General features: G+C 34.4%; 3 protein-coding genes across 4 annotated transcripts; 2 read left to right on the top strand and 1 right to left on the bottom strand.

Annotated features, from left to right (window-relative positions):
- Window positions 1-807: 807 nt before the first annotated feature.
- On the top strand, window positions 808-5620 carry LOC120335572 (alpha-1,3/1,6-mannosyltransferase ALG2-like). The gene is made up of 8 exons (XM_078110171.1): window positions 808-1103; window positions 1228-1417; window positions 1707-1870; window positions 2212-2427; window positions 2743-2865; window positions 3105-3253; window positions 3440-3543; window positions 3752-5620. The coding sequence occupies exons 1-8, from the start codon at window positions 959-961 to the stop codon at window positions 3879-3881; spliced, it is 1221 nt and encodes a 406-aa protein (XP_077966297.1). The 5' UTR covers window positions 808-958; the 3' UTR covers window positions 3882-5620.
- Window positions 5621-5890: 270 nt separating this feature from the next.
- On the bottom strand, window positions 5891-24125 carry LOC120335571 (cilia- and flagella-associated protein 57-like). 2 transcript variants are annotated; one of them, XM_039403103.2, is made up of 25 exons: window positions 23803-24124; window positions 22806-22921; window positions 21173-21355; window positions 20419-20559; window positions 19931-20049; window positions 19497-19677; window positions 18832-18985; window positions 18087-18225; window positions 17610-17775; window positions 17241-17354; window positions 16846-17058; window positions 16434-16607; window positions 15504-15665; window positions 15229-15354; window positions 14707-14830; window positions 14368-14558; window positions 14072-14245; window positions 13659-13817; window positions 13180-13320; window positions 12516-12635; window positions 12226-12357; window positions 11957-12100; window positions 6667-6820; window positions 6277-6386; window positions 5891-6112 (listed from the first exon to the last, which is right to left on the bottom strand). In XM_039403103.2, the coding sequence occupies exons 1-25, from the start codon at window positions 23975-23977 to the stop codon at window positions 6035-6037; spliced, it is 3690 nt and encodes a 1229-aa protein (XP_039259037.2). In that variant the 5' UTR covers window positions 23978-24124; the 3' UTR covers window positions 5891-6034. The 2 variants fall into 2 exon arrangements, with proteins under 2 accessions (XP_039259037.2, XP_077966296.1); XM_078110170.1 differs by lacking the exons at window positions 5891-6112; window positions 6277-6386; window positions 6667-6820 and adding exons at window positions 10319-10551; window positions 10685-10794; window positions 11071-11224 and having other exon boundaries at window positions 23803-24125.
- LOC144419925 (alpha-1,3/1,6-mannosyltransferase ALG2-like) lies at window positions 7091-9755 on the top strand. Its single transcript, XM_078110172.1, has 5 exons — window positions 7091-7361; window positions 7601-7749; window positions 7937-8040; window positions 8311-8434; window positions 8882-9755. Exons 1-5 carry the CDS (start codon window positions 7292-7294, stop codon window positions 8885-8887), a joined length of 453 nt encoding a protein of 150 aa, XP_077966298.1. The 5' UTR covers window positions 7091-7291; the 3' UTR covers window positions 8888-9755.
- Window positions 24126-26114: the final 1989 nt, after the last annotated feature.

Below are 26114 nucleotides of genomic sequence, written 5' to 3'. Positions count from 1 at the left end.
ATTGTGATATAACTAGGGAATTCTGTAACATATATTGTGACATCACAAATTGATGAAGTCGTATTTTTTCATATTTAGATCTGACTAGCAAAGCTAGTTTTCAAATACTACGGAAATGCCTAAACAAAAGAAGGGTGATGACTGTTGACATGAGTGTCGTAGATTTAATCTTGTGCTGTATATGAGCAGCCGTTATTAATATCCTGTAGCAACAACATGCAGCATCAGAAGTCATATAAACAGATATTGACATTGTATGTGTTGACTTTTGAGTAAATATTTCAGGCCTGATTAGCTGAAGAAAATCTATATGGCTCGCGCGAAAATCCAATTGTACCTTTTATGGCTCTCTTGACCAAAAAGGTTCCTGACCCCTGTAAATAACACTTGCAGCCTTGTGCAGTTGTGTATGAGTCAGAATATTTATTACAGTACCGGTACGTATTACTTGATTCAATACATCCATAAAAAGTTGAGGGTCTCGTGAAGGTGGAGCAAACACTGTAACTGCTTAAATACCCTCAAACACAAATGCGGTGTGAAAATGAATGCTTAAATAAAGCCAAACAAAAACATGAGGCTAAACGCATGGGGCAAACGGGAGGCGAAACCTTTTCGCATTTTCGATGGCGACGTTTTGAGACGATATGCAGATATGGATGTGATTTCGACCTTTTACGTTAAAATTTCACATCACATTTTTATTGGGTGTTATTTGAGCAGTTGCGGCATTCATTTCCCATCACAATTTTGTTTATGCGTCATTTAAGCAGTTACTGCGTTTACTTCACTAGACCCAAAGTTGCCCTTCAGCCCTTGGTATTAAATCAAATTTTAGTTTGTATATTTTCAAGTTGCCAACTGCTAGTGGGAATTATTATTGCCTAAGTGCGTGGGTGCTGAAAGTGCACCTTATTCCATTGCTAGCCTATAAATGTTGACATTGCCATAAGAAGTCATGCTGCAGATTGTGTTTTTACATCCTGATCTTGGTATTGGAGGTGCAGAAAGACTTGTCGTAGATGCGGCTTTGGCATTGAAGTCTAAGGGACACCGTGTTAGTTTTTTGACATCACATCATGACAAATCTCATTGCTTTGAAGGTAAATCTATTTTGTTATTTTCTATTTCTGTATTTGTGATACAGGTGTCAACATTGTAGTTTGTACCTATAACTTATGTTCGATTCCGAATTTTTATACATTTAACCCATTTTCTATTTCCTAGAAACGAAAGATGGGACGTTCTCTATTACAGTTGTTGGAGATTGGATTCCTAGACATGTTGGGGGAAGGTTTCATGCTGCCTTCGCATATTTAAGAATGATCTTCACTGCTTTTTATCTTGCTTTGATTTCAAATCTTAAACCTGATGTTATTTTTTGTGACCAGATATCGGCGTGTATTCCTATATTGAAGTTAGTATTATTAATATTCAAAATTGTCAGGTTTTCTGCAACTCAAATAATAATATTATCTGTTGTTATGATTAAATGAGTATGGTAATTTAAGTTAAAGTTTGGGGATTTGTTACAAAGTTGTATAGTAATCAATATTCGCTGTTGTTGCCTTGTTGATGAAGTTTAATGCTGGAAAAGGCTGATGTAAAGTCATAAGATAATATTATTGGATTTCATATTCTTTTACGTTGACTATGTGAATATACTATGTGAATATACCTTCCTGATAATAAACTTTCATTTTCAGATATGGAACTGGTGCAAAAATCTTGTTTTATTGTCATTTTCCTGATCAACTTTTGACAAAGCGTCAATCATTTTTCAAACAAATATATCGAGCGCCATTAGATTGGCTTGAAGAAAAAACTACTGGGATGGCAGATTTGGTTCTGGTCAACAGTCATTTTACAGGTAATTCATTGGCATTGCAGTACTAGTTTTAATAGATCTATATATTTCGAATAAAAATTCAACATTGTCGTTAGTCAAACATATATAGTACAGTGTAATAATACTCATTTCAAATTCCTACTTGGGTTTGAAACCAGTTCTTGTAGCAAAAGTATTTTTATGTTTGAAACAAAATAACAATGAAAGGTTAATAATTTTAATATTTGAGAAATGGCGGATAATACGAGTAGTCAACTTTTTTCCTACAAACTCAACTCCAACATTTTTTACCTAAAAGATATAACTTGTGAAATTTAAAAAGCAAAAAATGTTATATTCTATCCCCGTAAATCCATCTCCAGCTAAAGTCTTCAAAGATACGTTCACATCCCTCAAGTCACTGGAAACACATATTTTATATCCAAGTTTGAACACAGAAGTATTCGATGATGCAAAGCAAACATATGGGAAGTATCACATAAAACGAGATGCATTTCCATCTGATGCAACCTGTATATTTCTTTCAATAAATCGGTTTGAACGAAAAAAAAATTTATCATTGGCTATCTATGCAATGGGTAAGCAATGTTGATTTCAAAACCTCATGTTATTGGATATGTGATTCGAAAGGAAAATGAAATGGCCAGTATTTAAAAAGCTTTGTAGGAGTTATCATTCTTGCATTTTACAATTGAATGTTGGCATACATACCCTAAGAAATATTCCTAGCTAAGTGTTACAAGTTGGTTGCTTAATTGATTCATGTCAACTAAAAAACCCTTGAATGGCTGTCTGAATGATCTAAGTTTTAAAAATGCTGTTATTGTAATGATGTTCTTCATATATAGTAACCATTTCTATTATCTTTTTAAATTTTAATATTTTGTTTATAGCGGAATTGAAGAAATTATTGTCTGATGCCGAATGGAATAGCGTTCATCTTGCAATGGCTGGTGGATATGATGAGAATTTAGCAGAAAATGTTGAACATTTCCATGAACTTCAAGATTTACTAGGTTGGTAATTAGTAGTTGGAATTATTTTTTACCGTTCATCATCCATTGCTGTATATTTAGCCAATTTCTACTGATTTTTATATTAGTTGAACTGTTACACTGTTCTTATTTTTCTATTTGTTGGTATGATGTTTCGAATCGTGTTTTCAACATTTGAAAATTGGACTTGCTTTTTGCAACTTTGCTCAAAAAGAATTTGAATTTAATGAAGTTTTAATACTTTAACCCTCAATTTTCAGGTAAACTTGATTTAAGTGGGAAAGTTTCATTCTTTAAATCAGTATCAAGTACAGCAAAAATGGCTTTGTTTAAATCAGCCTCTGCGGTTATTTATACTCCATCAAATGAACATTTTGGTATTGTGCCATTGGAATCGATGTATATGGAAGTGAGTTACGAAAATTGTTACCATGAAGTTCTACATAATATGCATACATCATCGTATGTACTAGTCCTTTGATTTCATGTGTATAGAAGTAAAATCTTAGAGGAAATCTACCTTTGTTGAATCTAAAAAGCAGAGGAAAGACCATTCCATATGTATTTCCAGATGAAAAAATACTTTTCTTTTTAGAAACCTGTTATAGCAATGAAGAGTGGAGGACCCCTGGAAACCGTAGATAATGAGAAAACAGGATTTTTGTGCGATGAGAATCCAATTTCGGTAGCAGAGGCAATGTGAGAGTGCAATATATTTAATGTCGTTAGGCATAAAATAACTGCCTAAAATTCCAAATACATATAATCTGATGAAGAGCAGCGTGACATGAAAACTAGTGGTTTATTAATATTGTCGATTGGTAATAGAAATGATGTTATTTTCTGGTGTAGAGTGCATTTTTGAAGTACCGTCTTTATTTCATCGAGTTTTCTTGTTATTCTGTAGGGTCAAGTTCATCAGATATCCTGACCTTGCGAAAGAAATGGGATCAGCTGGAAAACAGAGAGTGAAAACTCATTTTTCATTCACATCATTTGCAAATACATTGAATGGAATGATACTATCAATAGTATGATTAACACTACTATCAATATTTTGATAGTACCCCAGCTTGTGAGTAGGAATATCGGACCCATCAGAAGTGCATCTCGAGACTAAAGAAAATGCATCAATAAATGACATGTCCACAGATTTTTCTTTTATTTGGACTTTTTTAATATTGTTCTGTCTTCAAATACCTTCATACTGAAACCAATGATAGTCTGCGATTTTAGACTTCATGCTGAAATGTTCTCGGTTGAAAATGCTTCTTAGATATGCTGCGCTAAAACGATGTTTCTTAACCTTGCACATATTCTGCTGAAATCAATTTCGTAATTTCGACAAAATCGATCACATAATTGTGATAGTTTTACTTATATTGCACTGACCGATTTCTCCAGTCCATGAAAGTATGGAAACATGACGACGTGTGTTGCAAGCATGCGTGATGTTTTACTTGCATTGCACTTACCAATTCCTCTAGTCATAAAAGAATGGAATCAAGAAGACATGTGCTGCAAGTATCGCGGTACATATGAATAAGCTGAAATTAGGCGAACAAATTAAATGGACAAATGATCATGTCATACCAATCAACGAATGAAATGGACAAATTGCCAAACGAATAAGCAACATTGCGTTGGAATAGACAGCTATTATTTTCAAAAGCAGATGGAGATGTAACTTGTTTTTCATACTTCGTTGCGACTTTGTCAACAAAGAATGTTTCCATAAATTATTGTGCAACTTAGCCACGTATCTGATCACCATAAGTTTTATGCCTGATTTTCAATCTGAGCGAGACGTGCATTGTGTACTTGTGTCTCAATGAAAATTCATAAAAATACACAAGCGACCTATGGTAAATTTAGTTTTGCGATATTGTAACACAATGCGATAAAATAACTGTTCATTGATAATCATGTTGCAAGCAGTGGCGCAGCAGTGGGGTTCAAGTTTGAACGTCTACTTTTGAAATTTTCTGACTAAAATAAGGGAATGAATACTCTGAGTGAAAGATGTTTTATAAAATACTGCAAATAAAACGAAAAATATACCATGAATTTTGTTTTAACAGCCACGTGAGAGATAAAACACAGTATGTTAGACACTGTAAATCGCCAAAATTCATGTTCTTGCGGCAGACATATTTGGGTAAGGCCAATACCGAATAATTGAGTATTTCGAATGCATTCAAAATTATTATTTTCGAATATGAAATATCCAATACATTCAAAAATCAAGTTAAAGAAGCTTTTCTTTGTGTATGAAGGAATTTACATATTATAAACAATGAACTAACTGTTATCTACAAGCATTTATGTCTGCAGCTTGCTGTGATATTTTTTATTGCTTTTATTTTTTCATATCTATCAAATTGCTTAAATAATAAACATATGCAGTGAGTGTGGTACTTGCTAAATGTTCAATGTTGTCTTGAGGAAAAAAGTCCTTCACATCTAGTTTGGCATATTGTCCCCTCGAAGATCAATTCTGACCTTCATTCAATAAATGTTCAATGTTGTCTTGAGGAAAAAAGTCCTTCACATCTAGTGTGGCATATTGTCCCCTCGAAGATCAATTCTGACCTTCATTCAATATAAGAGACCCACACTGTGTATTTGCATGGTTCAGGGTAAATTTGTACGTGTGATCTAATAATTTTATACGAAACAATTGTTGCTGTGCCAGCGTTTTTGAAAGACTCACTGATGCCTATGAAATCATTTGCAGCTAGATGTTCATATATTACAGCAATTTTTTTATACTCAATTGGTGTGTCATTTAGTGTTATTCATGGGGTCCGTCTACTTGGTATGACCATAAATGCGATGAAAGTCCATCCAATTGTTAGGATTTTTTATATTTTGTCCTTTATTAAAATATAAATAGACTCAAGTTAGTAATGAGATCCCTATTAGGTATTTCTGGCACTGGTGCGCGAAGAACTCTCTTTTACTAGTTCAGTGTTGAACACCTCTGTTGAGGTGGTGGTCATGCGAAAGGTCCGGTGCAACCAACGCCTTAAAAACCACTGGCAAATCATGAAGTTCTCTTGTTTATGGTAACATATGCATACAGTTAATCTTTTTTACATAAAATAACACACAAAGCTATATGTAAACTATGAGTAGTTGAAAATAAAAACACAAGTTGGCTGTTCTGAATTATCCAAAATAAATAACATCACTGTGAAAGTACCATTGGTGGAAGTCTTGTACCAGATGGGGGACGTCTACTCAATTGCTCCTCCATATCCATCACCTGTGACAAAAAAGTTCCCATTACTGAGTATTGGAATTTAAAAGTTCACATATAGACAGTGGAAGTTTTATTTGATAAGGAGCAGCAAATTCTGGATGCTTTAAATGTGCCCATCTAGAAACTGGTGTGTCATTGCAGTTTTTGACCTCTTTCATAATTGTTACCTGATTTCTCAGCTTTCTAATCTCTGTTTTTTGCATTTCGATGATGCGAGGAATTTCTTCTTCAGGATTTTGTCTCATGACACTTTGAGGTCCGCTTCCTCCAGATATTGCTGGAATATATACATTTAAAGATTACAATGTAACTAAATTAACTAAAAAAATTTCAGTCGAATTGCGAGAGTATTTCCATTTCAGAATATGCTCAAAATGATAGACACCTATCACAGTATCAGGTTAACAGGAAGATCCAGAGACTCACAGTATGTGTTATAACTAATGAGGCTTAATTCAGGATATGCCATTTCTTGTATACCGAGCTAATGTGATGGCACAAGGCATACTTATCGTTCAGAAGATGAAACAAACAATGCGAGCAGACTAAATACTAACTTGTAGCTGCAGTTTCAAGTCGTCGCCCAACATTGTTTGCCCCTCTGTTTGCACGGTTGGTTCCCAGAGTGGCTTCGAGGTCGTGAACCTGAGTCCGAGATAATTTTAATTCCCGACGTAAGTCATTGATTTCTTTGATCAACATAACATTTTCCTGTTAGAAATTCATGTCATGCATTAAATATTTATATTGGCTACTTTCATTTAACACCTAATGCAAAACAAAATATGACCTGATGTAATATTTATTGACTATTTCATCAACTTTTCTTAAAAGACTAGAGGAAAATTACGCTTGATATAGCCTACAACAGGGATGGCGCACTGTGACCCATCGCTTTGTAGGAGTTATCATTCTTGCATTTTACAATTGAATGTTGGCATACATACCCTAAGAAATATTCCTAGCTAAGTGTTACAAGTTGGTTGCTTAATTGATTCATGTCAACTAAAAAACCCTTGAATGGCTGTCTGAATGATCTAAGTTTTAAAAATGCTGTTATTGTAATGATGTTCTTCATATATAGTAACCATTTCTATTATCTTTTTAAATTTTAATATTTTGTTTATAGCGGAATTGAAGAAATTATTGTCTGATGCCGAATGGAATAGCGTTCATCTTGCAATGGCTGGTGGATATGATGAGAATTTAGCAGAAAATGTTGAACATTTCCATGAACTTCAAGATTTACTAGGTTGGTAATTAGTAGTTGGAATTATTTTTTACCGTTCATCATCCATTGCTGTATATTTAGCCAATTTCTACTGATTTTTATATTAGTTGAACTGTTACACTGTTCTTATTTTTCTATTTGTTGGTATGATGTTTCGAATCGTGTTTTCAACATTTGAAAATTGGACTTGCTTTTTGCAACTTTGCTCAAAAAGAATTTGAATTTAATGAAGTTTTAATACTTTAACCCTCAATTTTCAGGTAAACTTGATTTAAGTGGGAAAGTTTCATTCTTTAAATCAGTATCAAGTACAGCAAAAATGGCTTTGTTTAAATCAGCCTCTGCGGTTATTTATACTCCATCAAATGAACATTTTGGTATTGTGCCATTGGAATCGATGTATATGGAAGTGAGTTACGAAAATTGTTACAATGAAGTTCTACATAATATGCATGCATCAGCGTATGTACTAGTCCTTTGATTTCATGTGTATATAAGTAAAATCTTAGAGGAAATCTACCTTTGTTGAATCTAAAAAGCAGAGGAAAGACCATTCCATATGTATTTCCAGATGAAAAAATACTTTTCTTCTTTAGAAACCTGTTATAGCAATGAAGAGTGGAGGACCTCTGGAAACCGTAGAAAATGAAAAAACAGGATTTTTGTGCGATGAGAATCCAATTCCAGTAGCGGAGGCAATGTAAGAGTGCAATATATAAATGTCGTTATGTATAAAATGTATTTTGCTTTTGACACTAATATAACTGCCTAAAATACCAAGTACTTATTAATCCATTAATTAGGTGAATGTTTTACCTTATCTACATAATCTGATGAAGAGCAGAGTGACAGGAAAACTAGTGGTTTATTAATATTGTCGATTGCTAATAGAAATGATGTTATTTTCTGGTGTAGAGTACATTTTTGAAGTACCGTCTTTATTTCATCGAGTTTCCTTGTTATTCTATAGGGTCAAGTTCATCAGATATCCTGACCTTGCGAAAGAAATGGGATCAGCTGGAAAACAGAGAGTGAAAACTCATTTTTCATTCACATCATTTGCAAATACATTGAATGGAATGATACTATCAATAGTATGATTAACACTACTATCAATATTATGATAGTACCCCAGCTTGTGAGTAGGAATATCGGACCCATCAGAAGTGCATCTCGAGACTAAAGAAAATGCATCAATAAATGACATGTCCACAAATTTTTCTTTCATCTGGACTTTTTTAATATTTTCCTGTCTTTAAATACCTTCATACTGAAACCAATGATAGTCTGCGATTTTAGACTTCATGCTGAAATGTTTTCGGTTGAAAATGCTTCTGAGATACGCTGCGCTAAAACGATGTTTCTTAACCTTGCATGTATTCTGCTGAAATCAATTCCGTAATTTCGCTCACATAATTGCGATAGTTTTACTTATATTGCACTTACCGATTTCTCCAGTCAATGAAAGTATGGAAACATGACGATGTGTGTTGCAAGCATGCGTGATGTTTTACTTACATTGCACTTACCAATTCCTCTAGTCATAAAAGAATGGAATCAAGAAGACATGTGCTGAAAGCATCGCAGTACATATAAATAGGCTGAAACTGGGCGAACAAATAATTGGACAAAGTGCCAAACGAATAAGCAACATTGCATTGGAATAGACAGCTATTATTTTCAAAAGCGGATGAAAGTGTAACTATTTTTCGTTTAACTTGTTTTTCATACTTCGTTGCGACTTTGTCAACAAAGAACGTTTTCATAAATTATTGTTCAAAGCAATGTACCTGGATACCATAAATTTTATGTCTGATTTTCAATCTGAGCGAGACGTGCATTGTGTACTTGTGTCTCAATGAAAATTCATAAAAATACACCAGCGACCTATGGAAAATTTAGTTTTGCGATATTGTAACACAATGCGATAAAATAACTGTTCATTGATAATCGAGTTGCAAGCAGTGGCGCAGCAGTGGGGTTCAAGTTTGAACGTCTACTTTTGAAATTTTCTGACTAAAATAAGGGAATGAATACTCTGAGTGAAAGACGTTTTATAAAATACTGCAAATAAAACGAAAAATATACCATGAATTTTGTTTTAACAGCCACGCGAGAGATAAAACACAGTATGTTAGACACTGTAAATCGCCAAAATTTATGTTCTTGCGGCAGACATTATATTCGGGGAAGGCCAATACCGAATAATTGAGTATTTCGAATGCATTCAAAATTATTATTTTCGAATATGAAATATCCAAGACATTCAAAAATCAAGTGATTTACATATAATAAACAATAAACTAACTGTTATCTACAAGCATTTATGTCCGCAGCTTGCTGTGATATTTTTTATTGCTTTTATTTTTTCATATCAAATTGCTTAAATAATAAACATATGCAGTGAGTGTGGTACTTGCTAAATGTTCAATGTTGTCTTGAGGAAAAAAGTCCTTCACATCTAGTGTGGCATATTGTCCCCTCAAAGCGCACTTCTGACCTTCATTCAATATAAGAGACCCACACTGTGTATTTGCATGGTTCAGGGTAAATTTGTACGTGTGATCTAATAATTTTATACGAAACAATTGTTGCTGTGCCAGCGTTTTTGAAAGACACTGATGCCTATGAAATCTTTTCTATCCTATTTGTAATTTGCAGGTAGTTTTTCAGCTGTAAATTTGATGGATGTTCACATATTATAGCAATTTTTTTATACTCAATTGGTGTGTCAGTTAGTGTTATTCATGGGGTCCGCCTACTTGGTATGACCATAAATGCGATGAAAGTCCATCCAATTGTTAGGATTTTTTATTATCTGTCCTTTATTAAAATATAAATAGACTCAAGTTAGTAATTAGACCCTTATCATGGCACTGGTGCACAAGAACTCTTTTTTACTGGTTCAGTGTTGCACACCTCTGTTGAGGTGGTGGTCATGCGAAAGGTCCGGTGACCTGGTTGCACGCCCAATAAAACCACTGGCAAATCATGAAGTACTCTTGTTTATGGTAACATATGCATACAGTAAATCTTTTTTACATAAAATAACACACAAAGCTATATGTAAACTATGAGTAGTTAAAAATAAAAACACAAGTTGGCTGTTCTGAATTATCCAAAATAAATAACATCACTGTGAAAGTACCATTGGTGGAAGTCTTGTACCAGATGGGGGACGTCTACTCAATTGCTCCTCCATATCCATCACCTGTGACAAAAAAGTTCCCATTACTGAGTATTGGAATTTAAAAAGTTCACATACAGACAGGAGGTTATATTTGATAAGGAGCAGCAAATTCTGGCGTGTCATTGCAGTTTTTGACCTCTTTCATAATTGTTACCTGATTTCTCAGCTTTCTAATCTCTGTTTTTTGCATTTCGATGATGCGAGGAATTTCTTCTTCAGGATTTTGTCTCATGACACTTTGAGGTCCGCTTCCTCCAGATATTGCTGGAATATATATATACATTTAAAGATTACAATGTAACTAAATTAACTAAAAAAATTCCAGTCGAATTACAAGAGTATTTCCATTTTAGAATATGCTCAAAATGATAGACACCTATCAGGTTAACAGGAAAATCCAGAGACTCACAGTATGTGTGATAACTAATGAGGCTTAATTCAGGATATGCCATTTCTTGTATACCGAGATAATGTGATGGCACAAGGCATACTTATCATTCAGAAGATGAAACAAACAATGCGAGCAGACTAAATACTAACTTGTAGCTGCAGTTTCAAGTCGTCGCCCAACATTGTTTGCCCCTCTGTTTGCACGGTTGGTTCCCAGAGTGGCTTCGAGGTCGTGAACCTGAGTCCGAGATAATTTTAATTCCCGTCGTAAGTCATTGATTTCTTTGATCAACATAACATTTTCCTGTTAGAAATTGATGTCATGCATTAAATATTTATATTGGCTACTTTCATTTAACACCTAATGCAAAACAAAATATAACCTGATGTAATATTTATCGACTATTTCATCAACTATTGGCTCTGATATCGTTTATGACATAACAATGCAATTGATCTGTTTATTTCTCGCAACGTCGAGATAATACGAGAACTAGATGCCACTTTGCATTTTATTAGTTTCTCGCCTACACTTGAAATAAAAACCTAGAATTCTGAAATAACGAGGCAGTGTAATAGTGCCTTAATGTGGTTGAAAACTGATCGAAAAATATAACACTATCAGAGTGGAATTCCCTCCAAACTCGTTGGAACAGTAAAATAATTTGCTGCATCGTCCTAAACGTTTTTGGTAATTCATATGCGTGTTTTTGTACTCTAATTTCATAAAATCGAATGCCATAAAAAGTCCCTGATAGAAGTGCTGCATAAGTAAAGCCCAAAACTACACCAACACCAACAAAAACCTATAAGATTTGTGTCAGAAAGTTCTTATAGATACAAACACTGATTAAATATCTGTGACCCACTCTCTTCTTTTACGCGATAAAAATATTTTTTTGACCCACTCATCGAAAAAGGTTCGCCATCCCTGGCCTACAATATCGATGTACTATTTTCATTGTGCCCTTTGGTGTGGGAAAATGTTGTCTACACTCACTACACTATAGAAAAGATCAAATTTCTAACATTATACCTGCATGATGCGAACATTGTCAGCCCTGTGAATTTCTGTATCCTTTGAAAGTTTTTTACGGAGAGATGCCACAGATCGTTCCAAGTGTTCTCTTTGTCTTGCGTATTCTTTTTGAATATCAGCATCTACTCCACTAGATTCAACCTAGATAGTTGTAACATTCGAGTTTAATGTATAAAATACAATGGGAGACCTTCCTCAACAACTTAAGTTCTATTTTAACCAGGAATAAAATAAATCTACAAAATAAATGAAAACACAGAACTCACTGTGTCATCATGCACATGTTTCTCATACGCTTCTTTGATCGATTCCTTCAACTTTTTAGGGTCTTGAATATTTCCGACACAGTTATGAAGGTCAGTTTTGATTCGCTTGATAATTGCTTCAACATCACGAACCTAGATAAAAAAAATTCCAAAACTGATTACAAAAATCAATAGGAAAAAATTATTATGAAAGTTTTCAAACTCTGCAGTACATTATGTACCATTGTTCTAATGGTGTTTAATATTTACTATATTATAGATACCCCCGCAATGAATTACAAAAGCCATACTCGTTGTCGCTCCATACGTAATTCTTCATCAGTAGCTCTCAACTTTTGTTTATATTCAGTAATATTCAATTCCAGTTGTGTGTTCAACTTGTGGAATCTTTCCAATTCGCTTTCCATTTCCTGGCATAAAGAAAACAAATATATATTGTGGTTTGTTCATGGATATATTCATGGAAAATAAATATATCCAATCTCAGTAAAAATGCAGACTTTCTCATTTTTGAATAAATAAGCAGTGCAGCAACACATCAAAAATTGGATTGAAACAAGATTTGGTTGGTGCGTTCATCCCTCAAGTGTGAGAGAATGCTGAATCATCAAGTCTAAAAGTGCGCATGGAAATAAAGTCACTATGCCTTCTACAACTGAGACTGTAAATACTTGAGAATTACTGCAATTTACTAATAATGTAATGATATTTTGTTGTCAGTACTGCATTGTTTTAGGGTCAGATACTAAAAATATTTTATATTGTATATTGATATGCTTAAACCTATGAAATTGTGCTATATAACACAACCAAAGATTAGTTTTCTTCTCATAGTTCTTCTAATTAAATCTTGCAGTTTTGCATGTAATTTTTGAGTCAACGTGGCTGTTTTGCATGACGTTTGAAACCAACTAACGCAAGTTCATCAAACTTCCAATTACTAATTGTTTTTACCTGTATTTGTTCTCTCATCAGCTTAATATCATTCTCTCTTGGCTCAATTTGTTTTTTCAGTTCTTTGATTTTATAATCCAGAACAAACTTGAATTTTTCCAATTCTTGATTTTTCTTCTTCAAATCGTAGATTCGTTTCTCCTAGTTTACCAATTTAGAATGGATTCAGTCGAAAAAACGCATTAAAGTCAACGGAATGTTGAATCACCAACTGCAAAGCTATTAAAGTTTATTGTTGTTCTTCATGTTTTAGGAATTAACACGCGCTCATATTGGAATTAAACTAGAAATTGGGTCATAATTTGGAAAGTTTATTTTGCTGTATATGGAAGAATAAATATACACCAAATATGTTGAATGAAGAATAACATTTTGGATTAACAATTCTAATTGGATTAGCATATCACAACAACAACAGCAAGTATGGATCCTCACACTGACAATGATAGGAGTAACACAATATCATAACTAGAATTTACTTTATCCTGGATCGTTTCATCTCTTTCTTGAATTTCTTTTTTTAATCCATGAATGTCTTTCTCAAGTGATTTAATGACATTTTCTAATTTCTGTTTTTCTTGTTGCATTGTTTTTATTTCCTCATTTTTACTGTCAATTTCTTTGTTGAGGCTGTTGAACTGTTGAGAAGTAATTGATTAGTTTATTGGGTGCTTGGACAAGACTTTGGACAGAGACTTAGACAATGAGTGTATCCTTGTCCAATGGACAGAGCACTAAAGATGCAATAAAGAAAAAATAATGAAAAAATCAAAGCTATCTATAGAATTAAAATGTGGTGCAAAGGGAAAAATCTATTTAAGAATTTAATGAAACATCAAATCCAATGTGATAGTAGTTCATATTAATTTCAGGAAAATACAAGTTTTCGTACCTTCTTTCTCATGATGCCAGATTCTCCTTTCAATCTCATATTTGTTTCAATTTCATCTCTCAATCTTCTCTCATATTTATTTTTAATGTCAAGGATTTCACGATCAGCATCTTCCTCAATTTGTTTCTTTGTTTCCTCATATTCCCGATTTTGTTGTCTTGCTTCATCATTAGCCTGCAAGGTAAGAAACAAAAAATGATAGCAGTGAAATAACTTATTTACATTAGTTCCAATGGAACAACACTTTAAACACTCAAAGTAAGAGCTATTATGAGGATGAATAAGAGACTTCTTACTTGATCCAGCATTGTTGACTTTTCTTGCAATTTAGTTTCATAAAATTCAGTCAATTCCTCAAGTGCATGTTCTTTTGAATCTTCTGCTTCTTGTAGTTGTCTTTCATAATCTTCTTGCATGCGTTGTGAGGTCGCTTGCAATTCTTGATATTTCTCATACTCGGACATCAGTTTCTGATTGTTAGTCGACTCTATGGATGTCCAGAAACACATTGGAATTTCAGAATAAAATATATCAAATTAAATTGAACAGCAAAATTTGGGAATATATCCCAATATCTTCAATTCAAAGATAGATTGGTGAAAAGTACAATATCTATTTCCAAAAAATCATATTACCTAGATCTTGCATTTCTTTTGAATGTTTATCGATAACTTCAGCAACTTCCTCTTCATGTTTTGCTCCTTCTTTCTCCTTTTCCGTCTTCAAGACTTGATTCTTTGTTTTTAAACTTTCCATTTCCTATAATAACAAGCAATCAGTATGACAGGACTGAGAAAATTCATGATTTATGGAAACAGTATTTCATGTGCGACGATTGGGAGAAAATAACTTTAAATTGGCTATATTAATGCATGACATCATACAATAAACAAGATTCCCAATCATTTTTATGGAAAATGTGTCAATAAGTAGATTTTCAGTAACAAGATACAAGCACATCCATGAGAAAATAAGTCAAAAATTATACAACATAGTCATGATATCAAATGTTTTTTAATTCTCTAGCAGGTTTTGTACCTAAGTTGTCATTGACAGTTAATGGAACAGACAGGAAAGTCAACACAGTATTTGCCAAATAATGGTAGAATCAGTAGTTTCCAAAAGAAACTCATAATCCCAAATCATTCACTACAAACCTGGATAAATTTTTCTGTTAGTTCTTTGATCTTTTCATTATAATTCATGTCCTTTAATCTCAGTTGATATTCATTTTCCATCTTCAATTCTTCTACTCGAGTTTTAAGTTCTGACATAAGTTGGTTCTGTTAAAAAATTTTGACATAAAAATATCTAGAAGCTCAAAAACACCCATCATTTTATTTTAGAAATATTACCATTGTGTTCATTTTAAAAAACTCTTGATATAGAAAAACATAATAATATGTAACAGTTAAACAAAAAAATATTTTGCCTTTTCTTCCAAGTCTGATTTCGTTATGAGAATCTCTTCAGCAAATGGAACTTCTCTGTCATGTTTGACTCCTCTTCCCTCTTTGTCAGCAATCTTCCAAGTCATCAAACAAGCGTCTTCGGATACAGTCACCAAATATTGGTCATCATATGTAATTTTCATCTGAGGAAAAATAATAAGCAATGATGATTAATGGGAATGTGACATGTTCTGTTGTATGACAATTACAGAAATTTATGAAAACTGTAGTTGAGAGATCTTTTTGAGTATGCATCATATAGAAAAAAGAATAGTTTGATGCATATTAGTAATAGTATGAACAATGTGGATCTGCAGAGAGTAATGGGCTGTGATATCTCACCACACAAGATAGAATTCACATATTTATCCCGGCGAGGGGAAAGCCAATAAGACAGCTCAATCATATACCCAACCACGGCCTCTTATCCGTTTACCAGTTCATCTCGGATATGGGATAAGTTATTTGTTTCAGATGCATGGACTTGATAGCGGAGGAAGCTGCGAACCACCCTACAGCGGCGGGGAGTCCAGCAATCCTCTCGCACATAATTATCCCCAACAGGATTCGAACCTGCTAACCCAGGCATGGTAATCAGAGGTGCGAGGGCAAGCGTATTCATAACACTTAGCGCGATATGCTTGAAACCCTCTAGCCACCACTCAATGATTGCAAACTAACACACAATGATTGCAAACTAAGTTTGGATTTCATATTCATTTTGATCAAGTTTATACGTCAGGTTTTATATGGGATCAGATGACTGCCGAATTAACCCCAGTGCATGTAATGTTTGGCGGAGGAAGCAGTTTCGGTATTAAAACAACCAAGGCAACGTTGCAGCATAGGGGAATCTAGGTCAATTGAGCCTATTTCTAGTAATTAGCAAGATGAGGCAATCTATCAAATACCTTGGTGATTTGTGCAGCATGAGCCTGATGTTCAGTGAATTCACCAGATTCAGTCAATGGATATTTTATAGAACGAAGACTTCCCGTAGTTGTTCCACAAAATAACATCCTACCAGAATGTGACATTGCAACTTGTGTTAGAGTTGCACCTCCTGCATCTACTGCCCGAAGTATCTGAATATCAGAGAAAATTAAAAAAAAAAAACTCATTTTTAATAAATGAACATTATAACTGAGACAATTTACATGTACAAGACCTTGCTTGCCTAAGACACAGTTGTGCAACAAGTAACCTTCACAAATATAACAGCAGGACCGCCATACAATATTTAGCTAATGGTAGGTTTATGTCTCAGGTTCCCATTGTGAATCCAGGTATATAAATGAATCTCATATAATTCATGCTTTTTACCTGAGATTCAGTTATCTCTTTGAGAGATTTATCTGAACCAACGGCATAAGTATGTTTTCCATTTGGTGAAGCAGTAACGCCGGTGTAAGCACATGTCTTTAAAACAGCTTCATTTACACGTTTTGCAGTTGCCGTTGACCATTCGTAAACTGCACCATCCATTCCAGCAGATATCAGCTTACTGTCATCAGCAGTCCAAGCGATTGATCGAACCTGAAAAAAAAGCGCAACCCAATGAACCCAATGTGAGGAGAGTCGCTTTTCTATATGACTGCTGCACTAAATGGAATGATTCAAAAATAAGAAATATTAAAAGCATGATATTAAAAGCACAGGAATCAATGGAGCCTGTCAATGATCTGAGGAATACTTTTAATTATATTGAAAAAAAATACCTTTCCGTTGTGGCCTTTTAAATTTGATACATTTTCAAATGTAGTTGATGAATATACTTGGATAACATTTCCATGAACTGCAGCAAACAAATGTCCACCATTGCTGAATGCACACTGAAAAGCAAAAGTTTTTACAATTAAACATTCACTACCCAACCTGCTAGACCTGGGCAAGGTGCAAGGCATCACTCGATTATGTATATTTAGACAAACTCAAGTATGTAATTTCTAATTTGCAATAGTGATCAATATCACCGAGAATGATATATTGTGCACTTCAGTTCAGTATTGATTGGTAACAATCTAATCTACTCAAAAGATTCAAATTGTGTTCATAATTCACATATGAACAATTCTATTTTAAGTCACCTCTCTGCATCCACGTATAGTGAATTCTTTAAAGATACGAATATCATCAATAAGTATATTCATGAGTCGCAGTTTGTCACTGAATCCAACAAGAATATACAATCCAGAAGGATGAAGAGCAATACTGAATGCTTCCTCTTGAAACACTTTATACAATTCCAGAGAACTGAAAAATGATTTATTCAGTATTTCAAAACACATCTGACATTTAGTTTAAATTGCGCCACAAATAGTATCATATAATTATGTGTTTTTCAACAGCAGAACTGCAAATTAGTACATTCTCTCCCTTAGATCGAGAGAAACTGCCTAAATATTCCTCTTCTCCTAACATTATTTTTTGAAACATTAATGACCTAGTTATAACTGGATCTCTTGGCACCTCAACAGCTTCTTCCGAGTATCTTTACTAATGAGTGAATGATTGTTTGTAAAGATACAAATACAATGCGGAAAATAAAACTACTTATCACTCACTTGGTTTCATAATTCCAAATTCTAACAGATCTGTCAGCAGAACATGTAGCAATGAGAGGCTTCCTAATACAAACATCTAGTCCAGTAACTCCGCTACTGTGGAACGAATGAACAAGAGGCTCGAAGTAAGCCTGATCACCTGAGAAATTCAGAACATTGATGCTCATTATTGTAAATGTTCATTCCAGTGGGCTTTGAAATAGATTATTAATGTAACTCTAGCTAGGGGGAAGACGATTTGAACTAGGTAACAACTAAATTTCTATCACCAATTAATTAATTTTTGTCAATCCCACAACATGTTGTTTGCCCAGCATCATGGTACAAATATGATAGATCCAAAACTACCTTCAAGCTTTTAAAACATTTCTCATTGACAAATTGTGGCTTCACTTAATGTATTCAGAGATATAATAACGCACTTCATACTCTCGCTTTAAAGAATCCTGCTCACTGAAAAATTCTGTGTTAGGCGTTTTCAAATAATTTCTTGCCCTGTATAACTGCTATCTATTTAACTGTTTGCCTAAGAATGTCGACTTCGATTATAAACAGTTTTGTATAATCCAAGGCAAAAATGAATGTTATATAATTCGTAGCAAATCAGTTGTCGTTTGCAACCCTTCTTAAATTCTCTTTCAACTTGTACTTGAATGTTTGGCACCTTGTACTTGTTTGAAAAGGAATATTAAAATTTGTGACAAATTCTGTATTTCGACCATAGAGTGACAGCTTATTTAATTACCTTTGCTGAGTTCAGCAGAAGACAAGGCGATGCTATAAAGTTGACTGTGATCAGTTGCAGCAACTAAACTTTCTTCACTTGGACTGACAGTGAGAGATAACACCTGTTGAGTTTCTGCTTGTAATGGATCAGTACTATGTGGATCTGGTGGTACCTGAAATATAGGATAGGATTTACATATTTATCCCGGGAGAGAGGAAAGTCGATAAGACGGCCGACCGACCAGCGGTTACGTGAACCACCCTACAACGGCGAGGAGTCCAGCAATCCTCTCGCACATGATCATCCCCGTATGGGATTCGAACCCGCGAACCCACAAAGGGTACTCAGAGATGCGGTGGCGAGCGTATTCCAAACACTTAGCACGATGCGCCACACCGCCGAGCCAAAATATGAACTTGAGCTTAATTGGGTTTTGTTTTATTAAAAAATATATACATTATGAATTGAGAATTCACAGTAGTGTAAGCGAAATAGCAAGGTGTTTGTAGTAGTATATCATATTGTACTGGTATATGATTTTGGACATAGTAAAACAATTGTTGATTCCAAAAATCCAAAATTGTCGAAAAATGATGTATAATCTAACAAAATTATTACATCTGGTAAGGTTATGAAATGGTGTGCATGACATTTACAAGACAATGCGTGATTTTTCAAGTTACCTTTACAACCCTGACTTTTCTATAGAGATCTCGATCATCAGTTTTTTCGTAGAGATGAACATTACCAAGACCAGCAGAACATGCGAAACCCTTGGAATAAGCAACTATCGATGCTACACGAGGATCTGAGGTGTTGGTTGTTGCACTTGTTGCATCTTCAGGAATGATGCTGATACTTTGTCTGATTTGAGCAAAGCACAGAAATGAAACAGATTGGAAATGCAAAAAATATAGATCAAAAAAAGCTTAAACAAAAATAACAATGAACGAATCTGCTTTGAATAATTTGTAACCATCAATTGAAACCTTTAAAATTCTGATTTCTTATATATAAAAATAAATTGTGCAGATCTAATCAGTGCCATAATCAAATGCAAATCCGTCTATTTTGAGTGATGAAAATCTTGGTGAAATACCACTACCAAAATATTTACCTTGCATCTGAAGACGTTCCTGCTGTCAGAGAAACATAGAAATCAGCTTTCATTTCCCCATTTTCAAACAAAAGTATATGTCCCGAATCATTTCCCACGACAACACGTTCATCAGATACCTTAAAGGTTGATAAAAATGTTACATGGGAAGCACAAAATAGTCTGGAGGAAAAGTAACATGTTCCAGCAAATCCCATACTGTATTTCAATAAAGGGAAAGTTTGTTTGCTATACATCATTCATGCTATTTGTCTTCCTCTGCATAAACATTGAAGCTAGGAATAACTTAGCAGCAATAGGTGTTGAACATCAAAGAAACCCGCAATAAGACATAAAATATGGTTGAAATACAAATTTCAGGAAAACTCGTTGCATAGTTCAACAACAATGTATGGTAAAAAAAATGATCGAGGGTTTCTCGTTTCTCTCAGTGAACAAATATATTGCAAAATCTACAGATTGTTTAATAAATATATCACAAAACATACCCAAGCATGAGAAAGAAAATTTTGAGGTTCCAACTTCTGAAATCCAAATTGTTTTAAATTTCCTTCAGCATATCGAAATAATTTGAAAATGTGATTTCCTGTTACACAAATCTGTGTGTTGTCTTGTGGATTAAAGCTTACCTGGGAAAATTGAATAGGTCAGCTAGTACCTGTTAGCCTGGCATACACAAAAAGGATTTCTCTTTATCATTTATATAAGTGGTTCTCAACCCTTTTACCTTGGAGGATCTGTAACATCAAATAAAATGACCTTGCAGACCATCAACACAAAATTGAACTGACACAAAGCATGAATATAAAAGAGGTAAAATTTGAACGAGGTCCCATTTTATTGATTGACTTTTTCGCTTGTTGTGTTGTATTTGACTGTTTGAAACACTTCAAAATAATAAAGTAGGACAATAGAATAGCCAATCATTACACACAGTTTTCAGCATATGGATGAGAATGTTTAACTTTTTATCTTCTTTGTAAATAAAAAACGTCTTTAAAAATAATAAACGCATTTATGATAGGAACTTAATATGAATTTTTCTTTAAAACAGTACCAGGGTCTTGAGTTTTGTCACAAATAACTGATCAGTTTTAAAATGATAATACACATGTAGCCTTGTTGACTTTCACTGGTGCAATGTTGACTAAAACACATATGTACATTTAGTGGTCTTTGACATTTGCGAGATTTAAATAAATTTTCAAACATTAATAAATGATACAAATTAGTAAACTTTACTTGATATATTGGTTGTCCAGCCTGATTTGTCGTTTTCATTGTTGCCATGACTTTAGATTTTTCCCAAACCCAATACACCAGTGTCCATTCAGGTTTTCCACCTTGAGCTATCAAGTATTTTGAGTCAGGAGAAAATGACAAGCTTACATATTCATGTGTCTGCAGCTCTGGACAAGTCAACATCTAAGTAATGACAATGCTGAGGTTAGAACAAGTTTATACATAGCTTAAATTTATCTAATACTCGAGAACATCATCCGTGATGAAAATTGAAATGATTTGAAACCTCGTCCTTGATTCGTTTACTGGATATAAATATTTTGTTAAAAAATGCACCATATTACTTTCGAATTTCTGTCCTGCATTATGTAAATGTTGTAAATATTTTCATGGTATTAGTGTGCATATGGCAGATGAAAGATAAGTAAATCATCAGTAATCGGGGTTGTTCCAAAAATTTTTATCAACAAAATAAGAATTAGGTGTTTATAAAAAGTGCTTTGCGTTTATAAGAATATGGAATACAATCTTGCCGTCATCGCTGGAAAGTTTTGATTGAAAATACTTTACAATGATTATCTTTTATATCAGCATAATGAAGGATAGTTAAGAGTGGTCATGGAAAAAGCCAAAGATAAAAAGGGACACATTGCACTCATCATTAATTTTGTTTTTCATCTTTAGTTTTAATCGAAATCCAGCATAGTGCGAAATGTTTGCATCTCTTGTGATTTCAAGTGTTTGAAATGGTGTTTGCATAACGTTTTGTATCCATCAAAAATTAGAAGTGTGTCAATCTGTGCACGTTGGTAGGGATTTCGATTTTACTGTGCGATTTGAAACATTTCACTGCGCTCCCAGTTGTTCTCCTAGTACTATGGTGTTTGCTACAGTTCCTAGTCGTATCACAAACATATTAATCTGCTTCACTATGATGACATTATTAACGGTTAACTCCCCTTTCGTTGAATGTTAATGAACTGAAAACTAATTAGGTTGTGGGGGATTTTAGAATGTAAGCCTATTCAGAATTCCGTGTTCAAAAATATTTTTAGGTTATATTGGTAATAGTATAGTATTGAGTTAGTTATGGAAAATGGGATTCTGGAACATATTTGGTGACATCACAAAGCTGCGGAGCAATAGAGAAAAGCTTTTCGTCTGTTTGTACGTAGCCTACTGTTTACAGTATTTTTCATATTTAGATAGGTAAAATACTACGGAGATGCCTAAACGTAAGGAGGGTGATGAGTATCGTATATTTCAACTTGTGCCGCATGTGAGCACCATAAGCCACATAAAATGTATATTGGCATTGCATGTGTTGACCTTTGAGTAATAATTTCAGGCCTGATTAAATGACGAAATGCTATATGGCTCGCACGGAAATGCATTTGAAAATATGTACCTTTCATGGCTCTCTTGACCGAAAAGGTTCCCGACCCCTGCCCTAATAGCTATTTCAAAAATTCAAATTCTTGAATTTTGGTTGTGAGGCGATGCCAAAAGTATATTGAATTGAATAGCATTGTCATGTAATCTTTGCTGAAATGGAAATTACTATATATCCAATTGAAATGTATTTCTTAATTTGAGTTTATGAAATTCAGCAATATAAAAAATTAACACAAACTTTTCTTTTTTTCGATTGATCATGTAACAAATCAAAAACTGTAACTGTTGGTTTTTCACCACGTTCTGCAACAGCAACATATCTTCGATTTGGACTTAGAGCAATTGCTGTCATTCCTGCACATAAATTAAAAAGTGTGACACAATCACTTTGTATTATATATAAAACACATAATTATTATTCGTTATTATTATTGAATTATTATTTATACTCACTTAACTATTGCTATCTTTCACCTACAAAATGTTTTACAATCACTCTAAAAACATAGCAACCACTCAATCTCAATCAATACAGTTATGTATACAAGCTGTTTACACTCCCACGTTACAGCATTACCATACTGAAATACGTACAACTGCAAAAATGCTTGAAACACTTAATAATAACGAAAAACAAGACAAATGTTAACAAAAGTCACATTATCGCCAAGGAAAAGACAGACTTTTGGAGGCGCAGTTCTTACCACTTCATGGCAGCTCCTGCCACGAACGTACCACGCCGTCTCCTGCCATGGTTTTATGGCGCTATTACCGGTATATTTACAAATTCATGTACCATATTTTAGTTTATCATGCGAAATTATATCTACTTAAACCCTAACCCTAACCCCAAATCCATCCAAACTGTATCCATAAGAAAAACATTCCAACTCACCAAATATTTATCACCATCAGCAGATTAGGGGCAGCCCTGCCATTACAGCCGACCTGCCGTGGTTACGGCAGTAAAATTGGTGGTATTCGATTTGCTGCCGTAACCACGGCAGCTCGCTATTGGTTTGTGGCAGCTAAAAAGTCAGTCGCCGTGGGTTTGGTCTTAGTGGCCGTGGTTTGGAAATCCCGCCATGGTTTTGCGGCAGCTGTAGACGCCACAAAATACTTGAAACTGCACTTGGACTTTTGGACAACATTCACTTAAAAAATAGATATAGCCTACCGTACATTAGCACTGTAGCATGAGTGAAGAAATAAATAATCATTCTATCTTAACTCACCCCGAGATTTATCCGAGCCCGGAATAAATTTTTGTTGCTTTTGATCGACATTGAATCGGACAACTTGATTTCCTGAGGGAAAAACTATGGTTTGTTCATCCAGGTAGTTGATATTTCCATTGATGTTCGATCTCAATCCAAAAATATGGTGAGGTTGAGCTGCCGCAATTGCCATTTTTATGCTGTTGTATCGAAGTACTAACAACGGCGGACTCCGCACCTAAAATAAATTGTGGCGACAGCAAGGTCTGAACGTGCAACAAAAAATTTTCACTCACTTGCTTGAACGGTTGTCATAGTAACCATCACTACGATTCACAACGCCGCAAGTGGCGACAGGTCATGAGTCAAGAATGTTTAGGAATGTTTCCCCGAGCATCTATTTCAGCACAAATGTTGTCATCAGTGGCGTGCCTAGAGGGGGCGAAGGGGGCAATCGCCCCGGGCAGCACTTTATAGAGGGTAGCAGAACGGAGCTTTAGTTTGCGTGTACACATGTTTTTCTCGACGTGTTTTTATTTAACTAGAAGCTGACATTAGGCGTTTAAACTTTTGTGACTAACTGTGGTGATGGTGAGTCAACAATTGACGTTTACCCGACTGTTGAACCCAGAAAAACTCTTTCTATATTTAGGCTCACCATACGTAGACAGAATAATCATTGAATTATTTGATTCGTACTGTAATTTCCGAAACACAAGCAAAAAGCAATAACTAATAAAAACCATGCAAAAAGATAATGTTTACAATCATGCGATAAAATCTGTCTGTGTGACTGCTAAAATATCTACCGATGCGTCGCTTTTCCGACGTGGAAACGAAGATTTTCCAAAAAATGTTGAAGATTTTATTGCTTCGTTTATTGGGCTCGGCTGGAATGTTTTTCATACTTCGTGCATTGCATATTCTTTATTACTCATAATTGGCTACTCAATTGCTAATTGCGAACGATCTTTCTCAAAGTGAAACAGATAAAAACATATTAAATGTCTTCGATGTCAAATCTGGGCCTGTTAAGTTTATCTTTGATCAGCATCGAAAAGAAATTTCTGACTAACGAGGTGTAAGAGCCTGTTGTTCAGACATTTGTTGCCAGCAAAGTAGCGATTGAACATGATTTTGGCTAATAAATGTATTCGATCTTGTAAATATGAGTATGTTACTTAGGTTGACGATTTATTTTTTAATAAAACAAACGTTTTCATCTTACTTGGCCTTTAGTTTATTTATTCCCATGCATAACAACATCTATAATTTGTTATTTTCACGAATTATTTTTTTTGAAGTTAGTTATAAGAGGCAGCATTATCAAAACTCGCCCCGGGCAGCAGGAGAGTTTGGCAAGCCCCTGGTTGTCATGCATTGTCTCTGATTTCAGAATGGTCCAAGATTGCGAGATTGATTAAAGTGCCGCAAAAAGTAAACGATGACGAAACAATGGTAATTTGTGTAGTCGCTCAGAAACCTCCTTCGTTCAGAGTCTCATTGACTCATTCTCGCGCTTTTTCGTATTATTTGTCAGTTATCAGTTTCAGTTGTGTTTCAAAAAAGTAACTGTAAATCAAATAATAATTTAATGGCCATTATGTCCCCGTCCACCCATGGACCGGGATTCAGTGGGACATGCTCTACGGGGCACAATTCGACAGTGTTTTCTCTATTAAATACTTAGTGGCCTAGAGATGAGTTATGTTTTTTTGTAATATCAGGGTTTCCTCTGATCCATAGCCCAATATGGAATATATTCTATATTCAAAAATATTTTTCAGAGTGGCTCAGGTTCGAAAAAGTAAATAATTTGCATCTGGCCGGAATTAGAAAGTTCACCTAATGATGTATAAAGGTTGCTTTTGTTTTAGTGGACGCAGTAAACAGTTTAGGGATTAAAAAAATCACATGAACAACATGTTCATATATTCCATGAACAACACTCAAAACCCGTATTTGATGTTTATGGCCTTTTTAACGAAGAACTGTCATCGTCGAGAATGAAAGTTTTAGAACTCATTTTTTTTCAATCGTTTGAAATTAGGCATGATCCAAGAGTAAATCAATTAATTTAGAATCTGCCCCTATTACACTCTGGAAGTTATAATAACAATTGAGCTATTTGATTTGCAACTATTTTCTGTAAACATAACTGAAAACTGACAAATACTACGCAAAACTAGAAAACGACGCAATGTTTATAACTATGCTTGAATATCTGTCTGAGCAAAAAACAATCTGAGCGGCTGTACAAGTTGCAATTGTTACGTGTTGGTTGACTAATTGCTGAGTGGTCATTGTTACGGATATAAACAAGGAAATCG

The sequence above is a fragment of the Styela clava genome, chromosome 2 (genome assembly GCF_964204865.1).
Source record: "Styela clava chromosome 2, kaStyClav1.hap1.2, whole genome shotgun sequence".
Taxonomy (NCBI): Eukaryota; Metazoa; Chordata; class Ascidiacea; order Stolidobranchia; family Styelidae; genus Styela; species Styela clava.
Note: the sequence above shows the minus strand (reverse complement) of the source record. Positions and strands in the feature narration are given on the sequence as shown.